Source organism: Triticum aestivum, chromosome 3A (genome assembly GCF_018294505.1).
Source record: "Triticum aestivum cultivar Chinese Spring chromosome 3A, IWGSC CS RefSeq v2.1, whole genome shotgun sequence".
Lineage (NCBI taxonomy): Eukaryota > Viridiplantae > Streptophyta > Magnoliopsida > Poales > Poaceae > Triticum > Triticum aestivum.
Genome location: NC_057800.1, coordinates 730,014,936 through 730,041,129, shown reverse-complemented (window position 1 = coordinate 730,041,129; position 26,194 = coordinate 730,014,936). Strand labels below are relative to the sequence as shown.

Genomic DNA, 26,194 nt, shown 5'->3' with positions numbered 1-26,194 from the left:
TCGATTTTCACCGGAAGTCGCGTCCCCCAACCTCGCAGCTGGCTGGAACCAAATGGAGCCCCGCCATGGAGATGAGGGCCGCCGTCGGCACGTCGGCAGGGAGGATCCAGCCGCCCCTCACTGGTCCTTCTCGCGCCACTGATCGGGCAAGGCCGTAGAGAGACAGATCTAGACAGGACGCCAGATCAGCACCCATCGAAGCCACCCATGCGCTCGCGGCCACCACACCGCCGGCCATGTAGATTCCCATCACCGCCACGCAGCAGGGGCGCCGCCCTGACTGCCGCCCCCGGCCTCCCCGCGTGAGACGCAGCCTCCGCCTCACAGGATCTGCCGCGGCGACAACCTGCCTGGATCTGCGGTGCAAGGCCCGCCGCCACCGCAGCCCTTGCCGGCGGCAGCGGCGGCTATGGATGGAGGAGCGGGGAGGGGCTGGCGGCGCGGGATCGAGGGTCCCTGGCGCCGCCCGAGGGGAGGCGAGGGGAGGGGGAGGGGAGCTTTAAAGAAAGACACGGGGGCCCTCTAGCTAATTAACATGGAGTACACTCAATCACTAACAGACCCCGTCAATTTGTCGTCGTGCTCGAGCAACGGCGCTCTCCTGCTCGCTCGACAAGCTGTTCGTTCGACGCATGCACATGCCATGCACGGCACGCACCCGCCGCGTGCATGCATACATGCAGACGGACATACGTATCGTGCCTCGTGGCCTCGTCCAAACTCCAAACCAAACGTACGTAGACATGCATGTACCAACCCGTGCGTCGGCCGTCCAAGTCGGGATACGGGCTGAACGCCAACGTAACCAGCCGGCCGGCCGGCCACAAACAAGTTAAGAAGGCGGGGCCGTCGCGCGCGCGTAGAACCACCATGTCTGTGGCTGCCCTCTGTCTCTGTGCCGACTCATGCTCATGGGCGCGGCTTCACCGTAGGCTGGAGCGCCGTGTGTACAACTACAACGACCGGAGCTGAACAACCCCCCTTGTCGTGTCGCCGTGCATCAGTGCATGCATCCTCAGTCTATCAAAGCGCGCGGGGTCACGACTTGAATTCGCCTTTGCCTTTTCTCTAGCTTCTACCCATCTCCTTCCCTCTGTCACTAGCTGTGTAGCGCGTGCTCTATCTCCACATCAATGTCTGACCATCTTCCCGGTTTCCCGTGGATGCAACAGAGAGCAATTAAAAGAGCCACCCATACCATGGAGAGAGAGAGAGAGAGGGATTGCTGTGAGCCGGTTGAACTCCTGTATCATGGAGCCATGGACCGAAGAGAGAGAGAGAGAGAGAGAGGGGTTGAGAACAAACGGGACAAGCACAAAAGGACAGAGGAGCATATCTTCCTCTCTCACTCCTCTTGTCTCTACCACCGGCCTTTGCATTCATATCATCTTCCATCCCTATCTCCCACGCTCCCACACTCACTCCTCACTCCTACCTTTCATCCCCTCTTCTCTCCCCCCACCACTCTTCCCCCATCCCATCCCATCTGCCAAGAAACGCCGGAGGTCGCCGCTTGCGGATCCGGAGGTGGAAGAGAGAGACGTTGGATCAGGGGAGGCAGGAAAGATGGCTGACGAGCCCGAGCCACAGCTGGTGACGCCCCTGGTATTTGAAGCAACCAGACCGTTGTGCGCACCTCTGCAGCAAGGTCTCGATGTGAGTGTCTATCTATCTAGTACTGCATGTTCATTCACTAGCTTTCTAGCACCGCTTCTCACATCCTCTTGGAGTGGTTCTTCACAAGTTTCGCCCCAAGAAAATCCCTACAAGCATATGCAGCCGTCACCCCCGTGCTCATGCATGTAGTCATGCTAGCGAGCAGCACGCCTGGTTTCCTTTTTGCGTGTTAAATCAGTTATTTCAACGCCAACAACTACTATCTTTCTGCCACCGCTTCTCAAATCCACTTGTAGTGGATCTGTTCTTCACAAGTTTCTCCCAAGAAAAATCCCTACTAGCACATGCAAGTTTTGTTTCAACGCCACTTGAGGTTTATTTTTGTGTGTTAAATCTTTTACTTCAACGCCAATAAGATCTGGGGAAACCTCATTCTTCTTATTGTTGATTATTGCTTTCTCTCTCCGCTTCTCAAATCCACTTTAGTGGTTCTGTTCTTCACGAGTTTCGCCCCCCAACAAAATTCCTACAAGCACATGCAGCCGTCATCCCGTACGTGTTGATGCTAGCTAGTAGCATGCGCGGTTTTTTGTGTGTGTTATTAATTCTTTTATTTCGACGCCAATAAAATTTGGGAAACCATTTTCTTATCATTATTGCTTAGGATGAAGCTTTATCACGGCTATTTTGTGTTAATCAATTTCATTTCATATAAAATCTAGGACGTGCCTGTTCTGCGATCCAACGTAGCAACAGCTGATCTATTGAATGCTAGCCAGTAGCACGCGCTGTTTCTTTTATGTGTGTTAAATCTTTTATGTCGACGCCAATAAGATTTGGGAAACCTTGTTGTTTTCATTATTTCTTGGGATGAAGCTTTATCATGGCTATTTTGTGTTAATCAATTTCATTTTCATATAAAATTTAGGACGTCCTTGTTCTGCGATTCAACGTAGCAGCAGCTGATCTAGTGAATGCTAGCTAGTAGCACAACCGGTTTCTCTTACGTGTGTTAAATCTTTTATTTGGACGCCAATAAGATTTGGGAAACCTTGTTGTTTTCATTATTTCTTGGGATGAAGCTTTATCATGGCTATTTTGTGTTAATCAATTTCATTTTCATATAAAATTTAGGACGTCCCTGTTCTGCGATTCAACGTTGCAGCAACTGATCTACTGGATGCTAGCTAGTAGCACAACCGGTTTCTCTTACGTGTGTTAAATCTTTTATTTGGACGCCAATAAGATTTGGGAAACCTTGTTGTTTTCATTATTTTTTGGGATGAAGCTTTATCGCGGCTATTTTGTGTTAATCAATTCTGTTTTCATATAAAATTTAGGACGTTCCTGTTCTGCCATTCAACGTAGCAGCGGTGGATCTACTGGATGCTTATGAGGAAGCTTTTAAATCTATGACCCGACGAGCCAGAGACATAGCACCCGCCCTCTACTGCAACAAGCCTATAACTCCCCTTCCTAACCCACACAATCGGCCAAGACAAACTTCTTCTGCTGCTTCTTCTTCCACCTCAAGAAAGAAAGATAAAGCAAAGAAAACAAAGCAATCGGAGGAGGAGCTTGATGATTATGAAGATGTGAAGAAATGGGGTCACAGCCACTTCATCATAGAGATGTATTACGAGCATGAGGCCACGGGTTACAACTACGATGGAATGATGGTTCAACTTCTCATATGTGACTACAATGGCTACCTGGTTGGTATCAGAAGAGTTGCATGTGATCAATGGTCCAAGTGGTACTATTGCAGTGATGACTTTTCCCTTCCATTCTTTCTCAAAGATGGCGCAGAGAAGCTCCCAATAGAAGGTGATCATAAGAAAAGGTAAGATTAGTACGTACTTTTGGTTCTACCATGTCTTCAATTGCTTGCATTTGTTTAACACACTCATCTTGTGAATGTAGGGCGCTTCTTGGTGGGTTCTCCACTTTCCTCCACATCTTCGAGAAACTTGGCTACTACCCTGATAATGGAGACAACGTGGAAATGGAGAAGGCATTCCTAGCAGCTGTGTTGGTATTTTGCGAGGCAAGGCGGTTCGTGTGGATATTCATGTAAGTGAAGGAGAGAATTAGAAGGAATGAAGAAGAACCAAGAGACTTAGACTGCACCATTCCTGGTAGAGAAATCCACATGGACTATGCGTGGATGGATGTTAAGGATTGGGGTATTGACTCCAAACTAGTGTTAACTTCTGCCCAGAAAGGAGTGTACACGCCACCTAGGGCCGACGACGGTAAGGCAGAAACTCTAGTAGTAATTGACAAGAGGAGCACGTTTGAGAGACTTATCGCACACGGAAGGGAAAGTGGACATCTGGGGCTGATAATGCGTGATGACTATGTATTGGCTCCCGAGGGCAGCCGGGTGCTCATGCTGTTGAGGAAGAAGAAGGATCAGTTGGGAGCTAAATGCCGTGAACCATATTTCCGTGAAGTGAAGGAGGATGAAGACGATGAGTGACGGCTGTACGTTCTGTGCTCCAGCAGGTCTGTTCTTTGCTAACCAGCAAGTTTTGGAACATAAGAAATACAGTACTGGCTACTATTTTATTTGCGCACCTCGGTTTCTCACACATCGCCTGTTTCCTTACTTTGCTGTGCAGGACCCAGCAAGTTTGCATCCTGCGTTGTCAAGGAGGGGAGAAGAAAGAAGAAACTGCAGAGGAGAGTCTGATGGCGAGATGGCCAAGCTTCAGTCTGCTCGACGACTAAGCTGTGTCTTGTGTGCACCTCGCCTCGCTTCGCCGTGTGTCAAGTCCCAAGTTTCGTCGTCTTTAGTTAGTGTTGAACACTAGAGTTGCAACTTCTATTATCATCCTTTAATTTGGACAAGAACTATGCTAACTAGTTGTTTCCTTCCGGATGTGTGTACTCGACAATGTATCGTTATGTCATGCACTTGGTTAATTTATTTCTCTCGTGTTATCTACAGCATTGCTCCGGCTTTTCTTTTTTGCTGTCTTCTCCCCTGTTAAATTGTGATCCAAATTCTAGTATTGTATTGGACTAGACGTAATACATATAGTGTGGGCCTTTTGTGTTGGTACCGACGCGTACGAGTACAACTCGTTTACTGGACTCCTATAAGTTGTCCCTCATATATACCTCATGTAGTCGCACCTCAGACGGCATGTCATCTCGTGCTTGTAATACTTCTCCTCATAGTAATTGCGCCTTCGTGCGTTCATGGTTTTCTCCCGCAAAGGTTTTCACGTAAAAATCCGTGTGCTCTCGTCTTTTTTTTATCTCGTTATTATGTAACAAATGGTATACAGAGCCAAGTTTCAGATACGAGATTTGAGACCAGATTTAGGATTCGGCTGTGCGTGCCGCCGCCGTGCTGCGATCTCCAGATCGGAGACTATTTCCGCTGCGGGCTGCTGTACAAGCTGCTGCAGCCGCAAGTCGCCGAGACCGACAGGTTTTTGCCGCTGATCTTCGTACAGGCTACAAGTACCGAGTCATCCGGCGAGTTGACGCTGCTCCAGATTCGATCGACTTCGCACGTCATCAACCGAAGCAAAAGCTAGTAGTACTACTGCTCGCTGGCCAGAAGCAAAGCAGTAGTTTAATTCACATCTGATCCACTACGTGATTTGACTACTAGTACTATTCGTCACATCAAGTTACAGATCAAGCTTTTGGTCTTCGATTACCCGAGCTACCAGGTGCTACTGTTCCTAGTTCTTTGCTCCACGTAATTTAAATTCTGTCAAGAATTTTTCTATCGACTTGTACTACTTTGAGCTCACAGATTTATCTACTCATGGCATCCATGAAGTACGATCTTCCACTGCTGGACCGTGACATAAGGTTTACCCTATGGCAAGTCAAGATGCAGGCGTTGTTGGCACAGTCCGACTATGATGAAGCACTGGATAGTTTTGGGAAGAACCAAATTGAGGACTGGACTGCTGAGGAGAAAAGAATTGATTATAAGGCTTTGTCACAAATTCAACTCCATTTGCATAATAATATTTTGCAGTAAGTTTTGAGCGAGAAAACTGCCGCCACTCTATGGTTAAAGCTGGAAGGGATTTGCATGACTAAAGATCTCACCAGCAAGATGCATCTGAAGCAAAAATTATTCCTGCATAGGTTACCCGAGGGAGGTAATGTTTTGAATCATATTTTAGAATTTAAGGAGATTATATCTGATCTAGCTGCAATGGAGGTTAAGTATGAAGAGGAAGATACTGCTCTAATGTTACTTTGTTCACTGCCAAGTTCTTATACCAATTTTCGAGACACCATATTATACAGTCGTGATACTCTCACACTTAATGAAGTTTATGAAGCTTTGAACTCTAAGGAGAAGATGAAATTAATGGTGCCTCATGATGGTTCAAGTTCATCCCAAGCAGAGGGATTATCTGTTCGTGGCAGGACAAAGGAGAAGAATTCCAATAATGGAAACAGAGGCAAAAGTAAAAAACGGCTACAGGGGCCGGTCACAATCCAGAGACAAGAAATATTGCAGATATTGCAAGAGAGACGGGCATGACATGTCAGAGTGTTTCAAGTTGCAGAATAAGGAAAAGAGGAAAGGTAACAAACAAGGTGAAAATTCTGCTAACGTTGCTCGTGATGATAGTTCCGATGATGCTCTTGTCGTTATTGCTGGATGTGCTGAGACCAATGATGAGTGGGTACTTGACACTGCATGCACTTTTCATATGTGTCCACATAGAGATTGATTTAATACTTTTGATTCCACTACTTCTGCTGGTTCCGTTTTGGGTTTTGATAATTCACCATGCAAGATTGAAGGCATAGGTTCTATTCGAATCAAGATGTTTGATGGCATAATCAGAACTTTGACAGATGTTCGGTATATTCCGAAGATGAAGAGAAATCTTATTTCTATGAGTGCCCTTGATGCAAAGGGGTACAAATATTCAGGTGGAGATAGTGTTTTGAAGGTCACCAAAGGCTCCCTTGTTGTGATGAAAGGTGACTTAAGTTCGACCAATGGTCTTTATTACCTTCGAGCTTCTACCGTTTCAGGTAACGCTACTCCAGTTGTTTCAGAGAATTCTGATTGTGATGCTGCTAACCTTTGGCATATGCGTCTTGGACATATGAGTGAACTTGATTTAGCAGAGTGAAATAAGAGAGGTCTTCTTGATGGATATGAACCTGGTAAATTGAAATTTTGTGAGCATTGTATCTTCGGCAAGCACAAGAGGGTGAAGTTCAATACTTTGACTCATACAACCGAAGGTATTCTTGATTATGTGCATTCTGATTTATGGGGACCATCTCGCAAGAAGTCACTAGGTGGTGCTAGTTACATGCTGACTATTATTGATGATTATTCGAGAAAAGTATAGCCTTATTTCTTGAAGCATAAATATGAAGCATTCTCAGATTTTAAGGAGTGGAAGATTATGATTGAGAGACAAACTGAAAGGAAGGTAAAAATACTTCGCACTGATAATGGTATGGAATTCTGTTCTAAGCAATTTAAGAATTATTGCAAGTCTGAAGGCATTGTCAGACATTACACCGTTCCTTATACTCCTCAACAAAACGGTGTTGCTGAGCGCATGAAGAGGACTATTATTTCCAGAGCCCGTTGCATGTTGTCCAATGCAGGTTTGCATAGGCGTTTTTGGGCTGAGGCCGCTTCCACTGCTTGTTATCTCATTAACCGTTCACCATCTATTGCTCTTAATAAGAAAACTCCAATTGAGGTATGGTCTGGTTAGCCTGCTGATTATTCACAGTTGAGAGTTTTTGGTTGCACTGCTTATGCTCATGTTGATAATGGAAAATTGGAGCCTAGGGCTGTTAAGTGCATCTTTCTTGGTTATAAGTCTGGTGTTAAAGGTTTTAAATTAATGAAACCTGAAACCCAGAAGGTTGTTATTAGCAGAAATGTTATCTTTAATGAATCTGCTATGTTACATGATGTTTCATCTACTAATGTTCCTGTTGAGAGTGAACAACAGCCTCCTATTCAGCAGCCTACTGTTTAGGTGGAGCATGTTATTGATTCAGGTGATACATCTCTTAATGAAATTGTTGATGCACATGATGAACCCGTCATTAATGATGATCATGTCACTCCCACTCCAAATCAGCCTATTGTTCCACCCAGTTGGAATCTTGCACGTGACAGAGTTAGACGGGGTAGTAATAAACCTGACAGGTTAATTGAAGAGTGCAATATTGTTTCTTTTGCTTTATCTCTTGTAGAAGAAATTGAAGGTAATGCTGAGCCTTCTTCATATTCCGAGGCTATTATTTCTAGTGATAGTAATAAGTGGATGACCGCTATGCATGATGAGATGGAATCACTTGAAAAGAATGGCACTTGGGATTTAGTAAGATTACCTAGAGAGAAGAAACCTATTCATTGCAAGTGGGTTTTCAAGAGGAAAGAATGTGTTTCTCCTAATGATGAGACAAGATATAAAGCAAGGTTAGTTGCTAAAGGTTACAGTCAGATTCCAGGTATTGACTATAATGAAGTCTTTTCTCCTGTTGTGAAGCATAGCTCTATTCACACTTTACTCGGTATTGTTGCCATGCATGATCTTGAGCTTGAACAATTGGATGTTAAAACTGCATTTTTACATGGAGAATTAGAAGAGGATATTTATATGGAACAACCTGAAGGTTTTGTTATTTCTGAAAAAGAAAAGCTTGTCTGTAAGTTAAAGAAATCTCTTTATGGATTGAAGCAATCCCCTAGACAGTGGTATAAGAGATTTGACACCTTTATGCTCTCTCAAGGTTTCAAAAGGTCTAATTATGATAGTTGTGTTTATTTGAAAACTGTCAAATGTTCAACTATTTATTTGCTCCTTTATGTTGATGATATGCTTATTGCTGCAAAGAGTATGTCACAGATTAATGAACTAAAGAAGCAATTGAGTAATGAATTTGAGATGAAGGATTTGGGTGCAGCAAAGAAAATACTTGGCATGGAAATATCCAGAGATAGACCGTCTGGAAAAGTATATCTAAGTCAGAAGGGATATATTGATAAAGTTCTTCGTCGTTTTAATATGCATAATGCCAAGCCAGTAAGTACTCCGTTAGCTGCACACTTCAAATTATCATCAGCTTTATGTCCTAAGTGAGATGCCGATATTGAGTACATGTCTAGAGTTCCCTATTCAAGTGCAGTTGGTTCACTTATGTATGCCATGGTTCACTTATGCATTGAGTGTTGCCAGTAAATACATGGCTAATCCTGGAAAGGAACATTGGAAAGTAGTTCAGTGGATTTTCAGATACCTGCGAGGTACTTCTAATGCTTATTTACAGTTTGGGAAAACTAGAGATGGACTTGTTGGTTTTGTTGATTCTGATTTTGCTGGTGATTTGGATAAGAGAAGATCACTCACAGGTTATGTTTTCACCATTGGTGGTTGTGCTGTGAGTTGGAGAGCAACTTTGCAGTCTATTGTGGCTTGTTCCACTACTGATGCCGAGTATATGGCTATTTCTGAGGCATGCAAAGAAGCTATCTGATTGAGAGGTTTGTACACTGAGCTTTGTAGAGACTCATCTTGCCCTACCGTATTTAGTGACAGTCAAAGTGCTGAATATCTTACAAAGAATCCAATGTATCATGAGAGAACAAAGCACATTTATGTCAGATATCACTATATTCGAGATGTTGTTGCTGAAGGTGATTTGAAGGTATGCAAGATAAGTACTCATGATAATCCTGCTGATATGATGACAACGCCAGTTCCGACCAATAAGTTTGAGCTTTGCTCAGGCTTAGTTGGTATTTCTCACTAGTCCTATGGACTTTGACGCACAAGTTGTTTAAGCTGATTTGGATGGAGTTATTCACTTTCTTCGACTACTGGAGGAAATTTGGCTCAAGGTGGAGATTGTTAAATTGTGATCCAAATTCTAGTACCGTATTGGACTAGACGTAGTACATACGGTGTGGGCCTTTTGCGTTGGTACCGACGCGTAAGAGTACAACTCGTTTACTTGTCCTACAAGGACTCCTATATGTTGTCCCTCATATATACCCCATGTAGTCGCACCTCAGACGGCATGTCGTCTCGTGCTTGTAATACTCCTCCTCATAGTGATTGCGCCTTCGTGCGTCCGTGATTTTCTCCCGCAAGGGTTTCCACGTAAAAATCTGTGTGCTCTCGTGTCCATTTTATCTCGTTATTATCTAACATCCCCTACAATATTGGATTCGTTGGATTGGCTGGCACGCACGCGATTCACTTTTCGGTTGATTGGGTTTGGAAGCAGGGGAGGTTTTGGCTGTTCATTGCTAGTCGGACCAAGAGCTTGGTCACACTCACAGCACAAGGCACACGATCTGCTCGGTGAGCGACGCTGACCAGAGCAGGCATGCTGTCAACAACACCTGCAGCTGGTGAGCGGCGGAACGACGACGCCCACTCTATAGTTGCACTGTTGCGCGCCTCACGCGGTTGTAAAATGCAACGGGTAATGATGAGGAGCCCTGCTCGGCAGTTTGCAAACACACTTGAGGAGCTGTCCTCGGCACCCCTTGCTGCTGTACCTTTGACGACAGGTCATTCTACCACGACCGAGACGACGACTCCTCGAGAACTCTGGTCATTTCTTCCAAGGCAATGCAGAGTGAGGCGGAGCGTAAACTCGACTCATTAATATGTAGACCCTGCAATAAATCATTTCTTTCTTTTTCATTTCTTAACTTCCTATTCTTTAAATAATGTTGGAATTGCAATAGAAAAGAACGATGATAATGTGTGTTTCGGTGGGAACGCTAAAACGAATGGAGATCAACAGACTAAAGGTTTCTCCTAAGTGTTTGAGCACCCTACCTAACCCCAATATTGAGGAGGATGGCCCGCTTCCCTTCCACTTTGTTGGAGTGGTTACCGAGGTTGGATTGGATGAAGAAAGACCTGTGTCAATCTTTTGTGACTTCATAGCATCTTTGCATAAATCAAAATCCCATTTCTTAAAAAAGAAAAAGAAAAACCCATCCAAGAAGGAGAAGAAGTCCATTCCGACCCGAGTTTCCACGTGAGAGGCATGTCCTGAAATAGCAAAGGTCCTTCAGACTTGGCTAACTAAACACGTCGGTGATTGTATGTTAGAACATGTGTGAATTTCATGTTAATTTCCGAGCCTGGTAAATGTGACTTCCATGCGCATGTCCTAGACCACTTATCAGGTCGTTTTGACTTCACATGGTATAGTCTACCAACACAAGAAAGGTTTGGACGAATCTTACTTTGGGATATAAACCACAACCATGGACTTGCATTGATAGCCTTTTCGGCTGGTTATTTTCACATGAAATTTCACCTCCGAAACAGAGCTGGTAATTTTACATGGAGCCTTGTCGCAGTCTACGGGGCTTCCCAAGATGAGCATAAATCCGCTTTCTTCATGAATTGGTGAATCTGGCTAAGGATAACTCGCATCCAATGCTTATTGAAGAGGACTTTAATATCCTTGGTACTCGAAAGAGAAAAATAATGATAGTGATTGATGGTTTTATTCTTGTGCCTGAAGACTCGCTGGACTTTCCTATTCGGTGCTTATGATTGATAGTTTGAATCTTCAGAAAGCCTGTATGTCGGAGCGACAATTCACTTGGACCAATAACTATTCTATGCCAACATACAAAAAGCGTGACAGGGTACTCATTGATACCGAATGGGAGATAAAATTTCCTTTGGTAATTGTGCGGGCGCTAGAACATATCGATGCAACTATCAGATCATGCGCCTATCAATCATGATTCTACTTCTACGAACCCACCTACTCGCCATCCTTTCAATTTTGAATTGAGATGGCCGCACCGGGAAGGCTTTGTAGGCATACGCAAGAATGTATGGGAGAGGCCCACCATTGGTCGCACACCTATTCAGAGATGGAACTTTAAAATAAGGGGCGTTGCTAACTCGCGTGCGCTCGTTGCAACGCGCGATTTTGGACCAGCTGGGTATTCCCTATTTGGAAAGTGGCAACAGGTTTTTAGATGATTAAGTGAAGGATTATGGGGTAACTGCGGTGGGCCCCTGTTGTAGGGTGGAACCCTATGGAGAGATCTTTCACGAATTGGAGGGGGAATCCCCAAGAACAAGATGAACACAAGGAGGGAAAACAAGAGGAACACTCAAGAACAAGTCCAATCACACATCCACTAGACCAACAAACACACAAGATCCACAAGGTACATGAACAATCAAAGGGAAACAAGATACATGGTAGAGTTCATCCCAAATCGTATGAAGGAGATGAGGGCTTGATGATTCACTTGGGGAATCCTTCTCCCTTTGGTGCTCTTGATGATCCTAGGGATCCTTCTCCCTTAGGAGGTCTTGCACTCCAAAGGAGTCTTCTCCCTCAAGAGGAAACCCACAAGGGGAGATACATGAGCTAAGCTCTAATGTCTAGATCTATTCTTAGCTCCCTCTAAATGGAGGAGGAAGGGGAGTATATATAGGTCCAAGGGATGAAGGGGTAAGTAGGGACGAGATGGGGATACAAGGGCCAAGCCCAACAGCCACGCACAGGGGGCCCCGTGTGCACGGGGTAAGTGGAGCCCGTGCGCACGGGGTATCCATGAAGGAAATATGCCCTAGAGGCAATAATAAAGTTATTATTTATTTCCTTATATCATGATAAATGTTTATTATTCATGCTAGAATTGTATTAACCGGAAACATAATACATGTGTGAATACATAGACAAACAGAGTGTCACTAGTATGCCTCTACTTGACTAGCTCGTTAATCAAAGATGGTTATGTTTCCTAACCATGAACAAAGAGTTGTTATTTAATTAACGAGGTCACATCATTAGTTGAATGATCTGATTGACATGACCCATTCCATTAGCTTAGCACCCGATCGTTTAGTATGTTGCTATTGCTTTCTTCATAACTTATACATGTTCCTATGACTATGAGATTATGCAACTCCCGTTTGCCGGAGGAACACTTTGGGTGCTACCAAACGTCACAACGTAACTGGGTGATTATAAAGGAGCATTACAGGTGTCTCCAAAGGGAGATGTTGGGTTGGCGTATTTCGAGATTAGGATTTGTCACTCCGATTGTCGGAGAGGTATCTCTGGGCCCTCTCGGTAATGCACATCACAGAAGCCTTGCAAGCATTACAACTAATGAGTTAGTTGCGAGATGATGTATTACGGAACGATTAAAGAGACTTGCCGGTAACGAGATTGAACTAGGTATTGGATACCGACGATCGAATCTCGGGCAAGTAACATACCGATGACAAAGGAAACAACGTATGTTGTTATGCGGTCTGACCGATAAAGATCTTCGTACATATATGTAGGAGCCAATATGGGCATCCAGGTCCCGCTATTGGTTATTTACCGGAGATGTGTCTCGGTCATGTCTACATTGTTCTCGAACCGTAGGGTCCGCACGCTTAACGTTACGATGACAGTTATTATGAGTTTATGCATTTTGATGTACCGAAGGTTGTTCGGAGTCCCGGATGTGATCATGGACATGACGAGGAGTCTCGAAATGGTCGAGACATAAAGATTGATATATTGGAAGCCTATGTTTGGATATCGGAAGTGTTCCGGGTGAAATCTGGATTTTACCGGAGTACCGGGTGGTTACCGGAACCCCCGGGAGCTATATGGGCCTTAGTGGGCTTTAGTGGAAAGGAGAAAGGGGCAGCCCAAGGTGGGCCGCGCGCCTCCCCCTCCCCTAGTCCTATTACGACAAGGAGAGGTGGCCGGCCCCCTCTCTCTCTCTTCCCCCCTCAAGGAATCCTATTCCAACTAGGATTGGGGGGAGTCCTACTCCCGATAGGAGTAGGACTCCTCCCGCGCCCACCTCCTGGCCGGCGGCACCCCTCCCCTTGGATCCTTTATATACGGAGGCAAGGGGGCACCCTAGGACACACAATTGATCCTCGTGATCGTTCCTTAGCCGTGTGCGGTGCCCCCTGCCACCATATTCCACCTCGGTCATATCGTTGTAGTGCTTAGGCGAAGCCCTGCGTCGGTAGAACATCATCATCGTCATCACGCCGTCGTGCTGACGAAACTCATCCCCGAAGCTTTGCTGGATCGGAGCCCGGGGAGCGTCATCGAGCTGTACGTGTGCTAAGAACTCGGAGGTGCCGGAGTAACGGTGCTTGGATCGGTCGGATCGGAAAGACGTACGACTACTTCCTCTACGTTGTGTCAACGCTTCCGCAGTCGGTCTGCGTGGGTACGTAGACAACACTCTCCCCTCTCGTTGCTATGCATCACCATGATCTTGCGTGTGCGTAGGAAAATTTTGAAATTACTACGAAACCCAACAGTGGCATCCGAGCCTAGGTTTTATGGTTTGATGTTATATGCACGAGTAGAACACAAGTGAGTTGTGGGCGATACAAGTCATACTGCCACCAGCATGTCATACTTTGGTTCGGCGGTATTGTTGTATGAAGCGGCCCGGACGAACATTACGCGTACGCTTACGCGAGACCGGTTCCCCCGACGTGCTTTGCACATAGGTGGCTTGCGGGTGACTGTTTCTCCAACTTTAGTTGAACCGAGTATGGCTACGCCCAGTCCTTGCGAAGGTTAAAACAGAGTCAAATTAACAAACTATCGTTGTGGTTTTGATGCGTAGGTGAGATTGGTTCTTGCTTAAGCCCGTAGCAGCCACGTAAAACTTGCAACAACAAAGTAGAGGACGTCTAACTTGTTTTTGCAGGGCATGTTGTGATGTGATATGGTCAAGACATGATGCTAAATTTTATTGTATGAGATGATCATGTTTTGTAACCGAGTTATCGGCAACTGGCAGGAGCCATATGGTTGTCGCTTTATTGTATGCAATGCAATCACGATGTAATGCTTTACTTTATCACTAAGCGGTAGCGATAGTCGTGGAAGCATAAGATTGGCGAGACGACAACGATGCTACGATGGAGATCAAGGTGTTGCGCCGGTGACGATGGTGATCATGACGGCGCTTCGAAGATGGAGATCACAGGCACAAGATGATGATGGCCATATCATATCACTTATATTGATTGCATGTGATGTTTATCTTTTTATGCATCTTATCTTGCTTTGATTGACGGTAGCATTATAAGATGATCTCTCACTAAATTATCAAGAAGTGTTCTCCCTGAGTATGCACCGTTGCCAAAGTTCGTTGTGCCCAGACACCACGTGATGATCGGGTGTGATAAGCTCTACGTCCATCTACAACGGGTGCAAGCCAGTTTTGCACACGCAGAATACTCAGGTTAAACTTGACGAGCCTAGCATATGCAGATATGGCCTCGGAACACGGAGACCGAAAGGTCGAGCGTGAATCATATAGTAGATATGATCAACATAATGATGTTCACCACTGAAAACTACTCCATCTCACGTGATGATCGGTTATGGTTTAGTTGATTTGGGTCACGTGATCACTTAGAGGATTAGAGGGATGTCTATCTAAGTGGGAGTTCTTAAGTAATTTGATTAATTGAACTAAAACTTATCATGAACTTAGTACCTGATAGTATCTTTCTTATTTATGTTTGATTGTAGATAGATGGCTCGTGTTGTTGTTCCGTTGAATTTTAATGCGTTCCTTGAGAAAGCAAAGTTGAAAGATGTTGGTAGCAATTACACGGACTGGGTCCGTAACTAGAGGATTATCCTCATTGTTGCACAGAAGAATTACGTACTGGAAGCACCGCTGGGTGCCAGGCCTGCTGCTGGAGCAACACCAGATGTTATGAACGTCTGGCAGAGCAAAGATGATGACTACTCGATAGTTCAGTGTGCCATGCTTTACGGCTTAGAATCGGGACTTCAACGACGTTTTGAACGTCATGGAGCATATGAGATGTTCCAGGAGTTGAAGTTAATATTTCAAGCAAATGCCCGGATTGAGAGATATGAAGTCTCCAATAAGTTCTATAGCTACAAGATGGAGGAGAACAGTTCTGTCAGTGAGCATATACTCAAGATGTCTGGGTATAATAATCACTTGATTCAATTGGGAGTTAATCTTCTAGATGATTGCGTCATTGACAGAATTCTCCAATCACTGCCACCAATCTACAAGAGCTTCATGATGAACTATAATATGCAAGGGATGAATAAGACTATTCCCGAGTTATTCGCAATGCTGAAAGTTGCGGAGGTAGAAATCAAGAAGGAGCATCAAGTGTTGATGGTCAACAAGACCACTAGTTTCAAGAAAAAGGGCAAAGGTAAGAAGAAGGAAAACTTCAAGAAGAACGGCAAGCTAGTTGCTACTCAAGAGAAGAAACCAAAGTCTAGACCTAAGCCTGAAACTGAGTGCTTCTACTACAAGCAGACTGGTCACTGGAAGCGGAACTGCCCCAAGTATTTGGCGGATAAGAAGGATGGCAAGGTGAACAAAGGTATATGTGATATACATGTTATTGATGTGTACCTTACTAGATCTCGCAGTAGCACCTGGGTATTTGATACTGGTTCTGTTGCTAATATTTGCAACTCGAAACAGGGACTACGGATTAAGCGAACACTGGCAAAGGACGAGGTGATGATGCGCGTGGGAAACGGTTCCAAAGTCGATGTGATCGCGGTCGGCACGCTACCTCTACATCTACCTTCGGGATTAATATTAGACCTAAATAATTGTTATTTGGTGCCAGCGTTGAGCATGAACATTATATCTGGATCTTGTTTGATGCGAGACGGTTATTCATTTAAATCAGAGAATAATGGTTGTTCTATTTATATGAGTAATATCTTTTATGGTCATGCACCTTTGAGGAGTGGTCTATTTTTGATGAATCTCGATAGTAGTAACACACATATTCATAATGTTGAAGCCAAAAGATGCAGAGTTGATAATGACAGTGCAACTTATTTGTGGCACTGCCGTTTAGGTCATATCGGTATAAAACGCATGAAGAGACTCCATACTGATGGACTGTTGGAACCACTTGATTATGAATCACTTGGTACTTGCGAACCGTGCCTCATAGGCAAGATGACTAAAACACCGTTCTCCGGTACTACGGAGAGAGCAACAGATTTGTTGGAAATCATACATACCGATGTATGTGGTCCGATGAATATTGAGGCTCGTGGCGGATATCGTTATTTTCTCACCTTCAAGATGACTTAAGAAGATATGGGTATATCTACTTAATGAAACACAAGTCTGAAACATTTGAAAAGTTCAAAGAATTTCAGAGTGAAGTTGAAAATCATCGTAACAAGAAAATAAAGTTTCTACGATCTGATCATGGAGGAGAATATTTGAGTTACGAGTTTGGTGTACATTTGAAACAATGCGGAATAGTTTCGCAACTCACGCCACCCGGAACACCACAGCGTAATGGTGTGTCCGAACGTCGTAATCGTACTTTACTAGATATGGTGCAATCTATGATGTCTCTTACTGATTTACCGCTATCGTTTTGGGGTTATGCTTTAGAGACGGCCGCATTCACGTTAAATAGGGCACCATCAAAATCCGTTGAGACGACGCCTTATGAACTATGGTTTGGCAAGAAACCAAAGTTGTCGTTTCTTAAAGTTTGGGGCTGCGATGCTTATGTGAAAAAGCTTCAACCTCATAAGCTCGAACCCAAATCGGAGAAATGTGTCTTCATAGGATACCCAAAGGAGACTGTTGGGTACACCTTCTATCACAGATCCGAAGGCAAGAAATTCGTTGCTAAGAATGGATCCTTTCTAGAGACGGAGTTTCTCTCGAAAGATGTGAGTGGGAGGAAAGTAGAACTTGACGAGGTAACTATACCTGCTCCTTTATTGGAAAGTAGTACATCACAGAAAACTGTTTCTGCGACACCTACACCAATAAGTGAGGAAGTTAATGATAATGATCATGAAACTTCAGAACAAGATACTACTGAACCTCGTAGATCAACCAGAGTGAGATCCGCGCCAGAGTGGTACGGTAATCCAGTTCTGGAAGTCATGCTACTAGATCATGATGAACCTACGAACTATAAAGAAGCGATGGTGAGCCCAGATTCCGCAAAGTGGCTTGAAGCCATGAAATCTGAGATGGGATCCATGTATGAGAACAAAGTATGGACTTTGGTTGACTTGCCCGATGATCGGCAAGCAATTGAGAATAAATGGATCTTCAAGAAGAAGACTGACGCTGACGGTAATATTACTGTCTACAAAGCTCGACTTGTCGCAAAAGGTTTTCGACAAGTTCAAGGGGTTGACTACGATGAGACCTTCTCACCCGTAATGATGCTTAAGTCTGTCCGAATCATGTTAGCAATTGCCGCATTTTATGATTATGAAATTTGGCAAATGGATGTCAAAACTGCATTCCTGAATGGATTTCTGGAAGAAGAGTTGTATATGATGCAACCGGAAGGTTTTGTCGATCCAAAGGGAGCTAACAAAGTGTGCAAGCTCCAGCGATCCATTTATGGACTGGTGCAAGCCTCTCGGAGTTGGAATAAACGTTTTGATAGTGTGATCAAATCATTTGGATTTATACAGACTTTCGGAGAAGCCTGTATTTACAAGAAAGTGAGTGGGAGCTCTGTAGCATTTCTAATATTATATGTGGATGACATATTACTGATTGGAAATGATATAGAATTTCTAGATAGCATAAAGGGATACTTGAATAAGAGTTTTTAATGAAAGACCTCGGTGAAGCTGCTTACATATTAGGCATTAAGATCTATAGAGATAGATCAAGACGCTTAATTGGACTTTCACAAAGCACATACCTTGACAAAGTTTTGAAAAAGTTCAATATGGATCAAGCAAAGAAAGGGTTCTTGCCTGTGTTACAAGGTGTGAGATTGAGTAAGACTCAAAGCTCGACCACTGCAGAAGATAGAGAGAAAATGAAAGATGTTCCCTATGCTTCAGCCATAGGCTCTATCATGTATGCAATGCTGTGTACCAGACCCGATGTGTGCCTTGCTATAAGTCTAGCAGGGAGGTACCAAAGTAATCCAGGAGTGGATCACTGGACAGCGGTCAAGAACATCCTGAAATACCTGAAAAGGACTAAGGATATGTTTCTCGTATATGGAGGTGACAAAGAGCTCATCGTAAGCGGTTATGTTGATGCAAGCTTTGACACTGATCCGGACGATTCTAAATCGCAAACCGGATATGTGTTTACATTAAACGGTGGAGCTGTCAGTTGGTGCAGTTCTAAACAAAGCGTCATAGCGGGATCTACATGTGAAGCGGAATACATAGCTGCTTCGGAAGCAGCAAACGAAGGAGTCTGGATGAAGGAGTTCATATTCGATCTAGGTGTCATACCTAGTGCATCGGGTCCAATGAAAATCTTTTGTGACAATACTGGTGCAATTGCCTTGGCAAAGGAATCCAGATTTCACAAGGGAACGAAGCACATCAAGAGACGCTTCAATTCCATCCGGGATCTAGTCCAGGTGGGAGACATAGAGATTTGCAAGATACATACGGATCTGAATATTGCAGACCGACTAAGCCTCTTCCACGAGCAAAACATGATCAGCACCAAGGCTCCATGGGTGTTAGAATCATTACTTTGTAATCTAGATTATTGACTCTAGTGCAAGTGGGAGACTGAAGGAAATATGCCCTAGAGGCAATAATAAAGTTATTATTTATTTCCTTATATCATGATAAATGTTTATTATTCATGCTAGAATTGTATTAACCGGAAACATAATACATGTGTGAATACATAGACAAACAGAGTGTCACAAGTATGCCTCTACTTGACTAGCTCGTTAATCAAAGATGGTTATGTTTCCTAACCATGAACAAAGAGTTGTTATTTGATTAACGAGGTCACATCATTAGTTGAATGATCTGATTGACATGACCCATTCCATTAGCTTAGCACCCGATCGTTTAGTATGTTGCTATTGCTTTCTTCATAACTTATACATGTTCCTATGACTATGAGATTATGCAACTCCCGTTTGCCGGAGGAACACTTTGGGTGCTACCAAACGTCACAACGTAACTGGGTGATTATAAAGGAGCATTACAGGTGTCTCCAAAGGGAGATGTTGGGTTGGCGTATTTCGAGATTAGGATTTGTCACTCCGATTGTCGGAGAGGTATCTCTGGGCCCTCTCGGTAATGCACATCACATAAGCCTTGCAAGCATTACAACTAATGAGTTAGTTGCGAGATGATGTATTACGGAACGAGTAAAGAGACTTGCCGGTAACGAGATTGAACTAGGTATTGTATACCGACGATCGAATCTCGGGCAAGTAACATACCGATGACAAAGGGAACAACGTATGTTGTTATGCGGTCTGACCGATAAAGTTCTTCATAGAATATGTAGGAGCCAATATGGGCATCCAGGTCCCGCTATTGGTTATTGACCGGAGATGTGTCTCGGTCATGTCTACATTGTTCTCGAACCGTAGGGTCCGCACGCTTAACGTTACGATGACAGTTATTATGAGTTTATGCATTTTGATGTACCGAAGGTTGTTCGGAGTCCCGGATGTGATCATGGACATGACGAGGAGTCTCGAAATGGTTGAGACATAAAGATTGATATATTGGAAGCCTATGTTTGGATATCGGAAGTGTTCCAGGTGAAATCGGGATTTTACCGGAGTACCGGGAGGTTACCGGAACCCCCCGGGAGCTATATGGGCCTTAGTGAGCTTTAGTGGAAAGGAGAAAGGGGCAACCCAAGGTGGGCCGCGCGCCTCCCCCCTCCCCTAGTCCTATTAGGACAAGGAGAGGTGGCCGGCCCCCTCTCTCTCTCTCTTCCCCCCTCAAGGAATCCTATTCCAACTAGGATTGGGGGGGAGTCCTACTCCCGGTAGGAGTAGGACTCCTCCTGCGCCCACCTCCTGGCCGGCCGCACCCCTCCCCTTGGCTCCTTTATATACGGAGGCAAGGGGGCACCCTAGGACACACAATTGATCCTCGTGATCGTTCCTTAGCCATGTGCGGTGCCCCCTGCCACCATATTCCACCTCGGTCATATCGTTGTAGTGCTTAGGCGAAGCCCTGCATCGGTAGAACATCATCATCGTCATCACGCCGTCGTGCTGACGAAACTCATCCCCGAAGCTTTGCTGGATCGGAGCCCGGGGAGCGTCATCGAGCTGTATGTGTGCTAAGAACTCGGAGGTGCCGGAGTAACGGTGCTTGGATCGGTCGGATCGGAAAGACGTACGACTACTTCCTCTACGTTGTGTCAACGCTTCCGCAGTCGGTCTACGTGGGTACGTAGACAACACTCTCCCCTCTCGTTGCTATGGATCACCATGATCTTGCGTGTGCGTAGGAAAATTTTGAAATTACTACGAAACCCAACAATCCAGAGACCTGACGCATGAGCCCATGCGCACGGGGTCCGTGAGGCCCGTGGGCACGGTACACGCCCGTGCGCACGGGGTCGCCTGGGAGCTGCAGCCTTCTCTTGGCGCTTCCTTCTCCGCTTCCAGGCTTCCCTCTTGGATGGTGTAGATGTTCTCCTCTTCTTGGACTCCTCCTCGATGAATGTGTAGCTCCGCCCACACCTATGTATGCACACGAGAGAGGGGTCAAGTAGTATACCATCCTCGAAAGGTACAAGTGGACACGTGTAAACGAGATGATTCACCTTTGTATGTATGAAGTAGATGTGGCACGTGGCACTTTCCAAATGGACTCTTGACATGGTGATGTCCATAGGATGCTCCGCATCATCCCCTCCCCCTTGGGAAAGATCCGACCTCGGATCGAAATCCAAATCACCATGGGAAAGAGATGATGTTGCCGTGTAGTAGTGGACGATCACCAAGCATTCATCATCTTGTAGTTCCAAATGGGCACTCTCCGATGTCGTACCGTCTTGTAATTCCTTCAAAAGGAGCAAAGATAACAAGCACTTGGAAAAAACAAATGTGGTTGGCGTAAGAGAAAAACCAAGCATTCAAGAGGTGATTCACCCAACAAGTGTTGTCATCAAGCATAGCATATGGTTTGACAAAGAAGTGTGGAATGGCATTTAAGCATATAAGGTGAGCGCAATCAAGGACATCCTGGCAACAAGTATGCACATGGGAGGTAAAGATGCTAATATGGGTGACAAGTGAACAAGCATCTACCTTAAGATCATAGCAAGAATGCACAATGTGCTCACTGAAAGGTCTATGGTAGGCATAGGAATCATTCACAACAGCAAGTATAATGAGATGTCTAAACACATGGGGCAAGTGCAAGACAATACAAGCATAATGTGCATAGGGTGTAGTGAAGATATCATGGCACTCAACACAAAGTGAAGAGCAATTGCTCAACATGTGTGAGGCAATCAAGTCAATCATGTCATCGGTGCAAATAGTGGGCATAGACAATGCACATGACATATCGCAAGCACGAACACAAAGTAAGATCATAGTATCATCATAGGCATGGGGCACAAAGCAAACATGGCAATAACAAGTGATATCTCCACCAAGCTTACACATACACATACAAGTATGAGAATCAAGAAACATGTGTAATGCAAAGCATGGGTCACAAATGCATGACAAAGGCATAGGAATGATCATATCAAGCATAGTGAACATGGAAATATGGGCATAAAGTGAGAAGTGGTATATAACCCATAGCCATGTGAGGGCCATGTAGAAGAGATGCGCGAAGTCTTTGCGTGAAGGGAGCGGTTGTAAGGACAATCCACGGGATCCCAAGTCATTGTTGCTCTCTAGAGCTCATTTTGTCAACTCATGGGATTGTGAGCTTGACAAGTATTCATGGGTACCTACACAAAAGAGACACAAACGAAAGAATGTGTGTGCATGGTAAATGTACACATCATCCATCATGATGTGTATGTGCATGTGTGAGTTAGCACAAGAGAAGCATCGCTCAAAGAAATTGGAAGCATTGTATATGAACATGTCATCCATCATGAAGGAATAGTTGTTATGTATGACACGATGGGGACACAAATTGAGAATGCAAGTATATGGCACATCAATAGCAGGTTTATTCATGGGTAGCATATGGTGCACACAATCATGGGAATCATGCAAATAATGGGATTGATCAAAATCTCCTAATGGGTATGAGGAAACTATGGGGGTCTCCTCATGAGCAATAGAGGAAGCATAACATGGAGAATATTGACAACATGGCAAACAATGCATATCCGAAGCTAGGTGGTCATGGCATGGCATATGAGATAAATGATGCAAAGGAAGCATAGCAATATCATCACAAGAAAAACAAATGCCAATAACCATGGGCTTGTCATCTATGCCATAACTGCAAATAGGATTAATTTTAATGGCATATGCATAGTCACTACGATGAGATTGCAAATATGACAGATTGTTGATCTCATGCATAGCATATGACAAGTCAAGCGGATTGTCAAACATGATGTGACCTAGAGAATTGTCACAAGAAATCCTATGTAACATGGCATCACAACTAGGCAATTCAACATGCCAATCATCATAGTCATCATAAAGTGGTAAGTCATGACATGAGGAAGTCGCACTAGCATGAAGAATGGGAATAGGTGGATCAATATCATGCAAGCAATCAATGTCAAGAATTTCCACTAGTGGGACAAGAGCATCACCTTCACCTTTGTTACCTTGTTCATTCCACTCAAGTGGTGTAGGTGAGGTGGCAAAGACCAAATCGTGGTCATCTTCATCGTGATGGAACCATGTGGGGGGTGCATCATAGTCCACCATGGCCATCGTCTTGTCCAAAGGAAAGACGAAGTCGTCGAGGATCGACGTGTCATCATATATGGTACCTAGCACCAAATGAGAAGACACAAATAGAGGTAGAGGTTAAGTTGTTAGAAATCGAAATGGCCTCATATGCCTCATCAACTACCTCACTCTCTCTATGTGGTGGTGGCTCACTCACTCCCTAAAGGTAGGTGCACTCAATGTCGCATATGGTGGAGTCACTCAAATCACTCAAGTGGTGGTGGTGGTGGTGGCTCTCCTCACATGGGAATTGGGGCAACTCGTCATATATGGGGCTAGTGGTGAAGTCACTCTCACTGTCAATATGGTGGCTAAAGTCACTCAAGTCATCATACGTCACCGTGGTCGAGGGGAAAATCCCATGCGCAACCGTCCCGTCGTCGTCGCCATGGATGAAGGCCGAAGATGGCACATCATCACTCTCGTCATGGATGAAGGCCGAAGATGGCACAACATCACTCTCGTCATAGATGAAGGCCGAAGATGGCACATCATCACTCTCGCCGTCTTATAGCATGGTCGTCGCGAAGTGATCTCGGGGTCGAGTAGACTTGGCCTTCTTGAGTTCTTGCTCCGCCTTGAGAGCACCAATGTAGTTGTCGTCGAGGGACTTGTAGTTCTCGAGGAATATAGTCTTGGGGATGTCGTTGTTCAATCCCATCATGAAGTAGAACTTCATCCAAATGGGGTCATCCACGCCGGCACGTCGAAGGCTTCCTTCATGCTCTTGAAGTACTCGTCGAGCGACTTGGATCCTTGTATGGTATTCTCCAATTGGCGTTGTAGATGTTCCGTGTAGGTGGAAGGCACAAATTCTCGCTGCATCACTTTCTTCATCTTGGACCAACTCGTGTCGAAGCTCCTTGATGGTGAGTGAAGCCACCAAAGCAACGTGTAGTCATGGAAGGTACTTGTGGCGCACTTCACTTGATCATCAGAGGGTACTTGATGCATCTTGAGGTAGTCGTCCATCTTGCACTCCCACTCAAGGTATTCATTGGGGTCATTAGTCCCAAAGAATGGAATATCTTCGGCGATGTTGAAGTCGTTGTAGCTCGAGGGAGTAGTGGACTTGAGCTCGTGGAGTAGGAGAAGATGTCGTACATCCGAAGGCGAAGATGCCTTGAAGTCACTTGGCGAAGATGCCAAATGTGTTGAAGAAGCCGTAGTCTTGAGGTTGATGTCGTGGCTCTGTGTAGTCCGTGCACACTGGGGTGCTGGAGGCCATGTGCGCGGGGGTCGAGGGCCCGTGTGCACGAGGTCGGCAGAGAAGCCAACTCTCGTCCAGAAGTCTTCTCTTCATGGTTGTGTCGATGTCGATGCTTGTGTGTACTTGCCGGAGATGGTAGCTCGGGAGTCTTTGCACTTGAGCGTCTTCTCGAAGATGAGGAAGGCTGCTTGTGGTTTTTGATGAGGGCCTTGAGCTCCTCCATTTGCTTGTCCATCTTGGCATCGATGACGTTCTTCATAGCATCAAACTCGTCATCGTGGTTGTAGACCGGAGATGATGTGCTTTGCCTATCCATCACAAGACTCGAGCAAAGGTGAGTAGGAAAGCAGATAAACAATACCATGCTACCTTTTCCCAAAGTTGAGGATGTATCTCGTATCACTCAATGTGAGATGAAAGACTAGTGGAATTGGTACCGAACTTGTTCACTCACACCTACAAAGTAAAGCTTATCGAGTGGCTTGGTTAGGACAAGTGGCACAAATTTCATGCAAAATGTTAGCAAGAGTCAATAATGTTGGAAAAGATTCACAAATTCGCAAGAGAAACAAGTAGACCAATAGCAATATGTGGTACACGGAAACACACACACGGATAGATAAATGGGGTCGTGCAACCAAGGAATGGGCACAAAATGTGGAATCCACGGAAAACGCTCGTGTTGCACAACTCAAGAGAGACGCTAGCACGATTGCTCAATAGGTGGATACGACACTTGTGCACAACCTATAAGATGCAAAATGTATGAGCTTTCTATCCCAAGTATGCTATGTGTATGATGTTCCCGTTGTTCTTCTCAAGATGATCCAAGATGATCGGATATGACAATCTTATGTGCAATGTGGTATGATGCTATGGCACTTGCTTACAAGCTCTTTGCTCTCTTTTCTTTTGCTTAAAAGCTTTTTTTTATATGGCCACTATGCGAAATGCACAAACCAAGATAGCAATTGTGTATATGCGGGAACAATCTTGTGACACAAGGGATGATAACAAGCAAACGTTTTCTCTGTCACCTCGACGAGAAGATGGAAAAGTACGATGAGGAGTAGTCTCTGAGCGAGACCCCACATCTGTGCACAAGTAACGTGGCCCGGCAATACTCAAATGGCTAGTCTCGATAGGCAAGTAACGCAAAATGAGCTAAGGGGTTAACAATGTAATGGCAAGAATGTACAATGACGGGATACCACGATACCAAGATGATATAGAGGTTACCGTTCTTGCTTCCGGTTAGGGTGTCAAAATGGTGAAGTGGTCGATCTCGATGACGACCTCGTGGCGATGATGAGTGGCGGTATTCTTGATGTAGATACTAATATTATGTAGACCCGTCCCTAAGTAGCCGAAACACCTTAGGAAACGGTAAAAACCGCAAACTCAAAATCTTAAGGAAAAAATGTCAAATGGTGGTAGCGGAGATGGCAATGCGGAAGTGGTGGTGGTGGTTGATGAAGAAGCAACCGTCCCTAAGTAGCCGAAACACCTTAGGAGACTCATGTCACCCCTCAAACAACCACAAATGTTAAATGGAGCGAAACGGATTAGGTTGCGGAATGCTATGGTGGTTTTGCGGATGATATGGTGGAAGGCCTAGGCAAAGATGCCAAATTTCAAAGTTTTGATGGAGTCAAATGGTGATAGAGCCTATTTA

The 26,194-nt window shown here is 44.8% G+C and overlaps 1 protein-coding gene across 1 annotated transcript; it reads left to right on the top strand.

Annotated features, from left to right (window-relative positions):
* Window positions 1–1,342: 1,342 nt before the first annotated feature.
* LOC123059512 (uncharacterized) lies at window positions 1,343–4,569 on the top strand. Its single transcript, XM_044482064.1, has 4 exons — window positions 1,343–1,656; window positions 2,958–3,460; window positions 3,541–4,125; window positions 4,242–4,569. The coding sequence occupies exons 1-3, from the start codon at window positions 1,567–1,569 to the stop codon at window positions 3,692–3,694; spliced, it is 747 nt and encodes a 248-aa protein (XP_044337999.1). The 5' UTR covers window positions 1,343–1,566; the 3' UTR covers window positions 3,695–4,125; window positions 4,242–4,569.
* The last annotated feature ends 21,625 nt before the right edge of the window (window positions 4,570–26,194 follow it).

Excerpts from the sequence above, each read along its gene's own strand:
- LOC123059512 (XM_044482064.1), top strand. The coding sequence starts at position 1,567 with ATGGCTGACGAGCCCGAGCCACAGCTGGTGACGCCCCTGGTATTTGAA. Across the intron at positions 1,657-2,957 it reads CTCTGCAGCAAGGTCTCGAT|GACGTTCCTGTTCTGCCATT; the intron begins GTGAGTGTCTAT and ends TATAAAATTTAG. Across the intron at positions 3,461-3,540 it reads GAAGGTGATCATAAGAAAAG|GGCGCTTCTTGGTGGGTTCT; the intron begins GTAAGATTAGTA and ends TTGTGAATGTAG.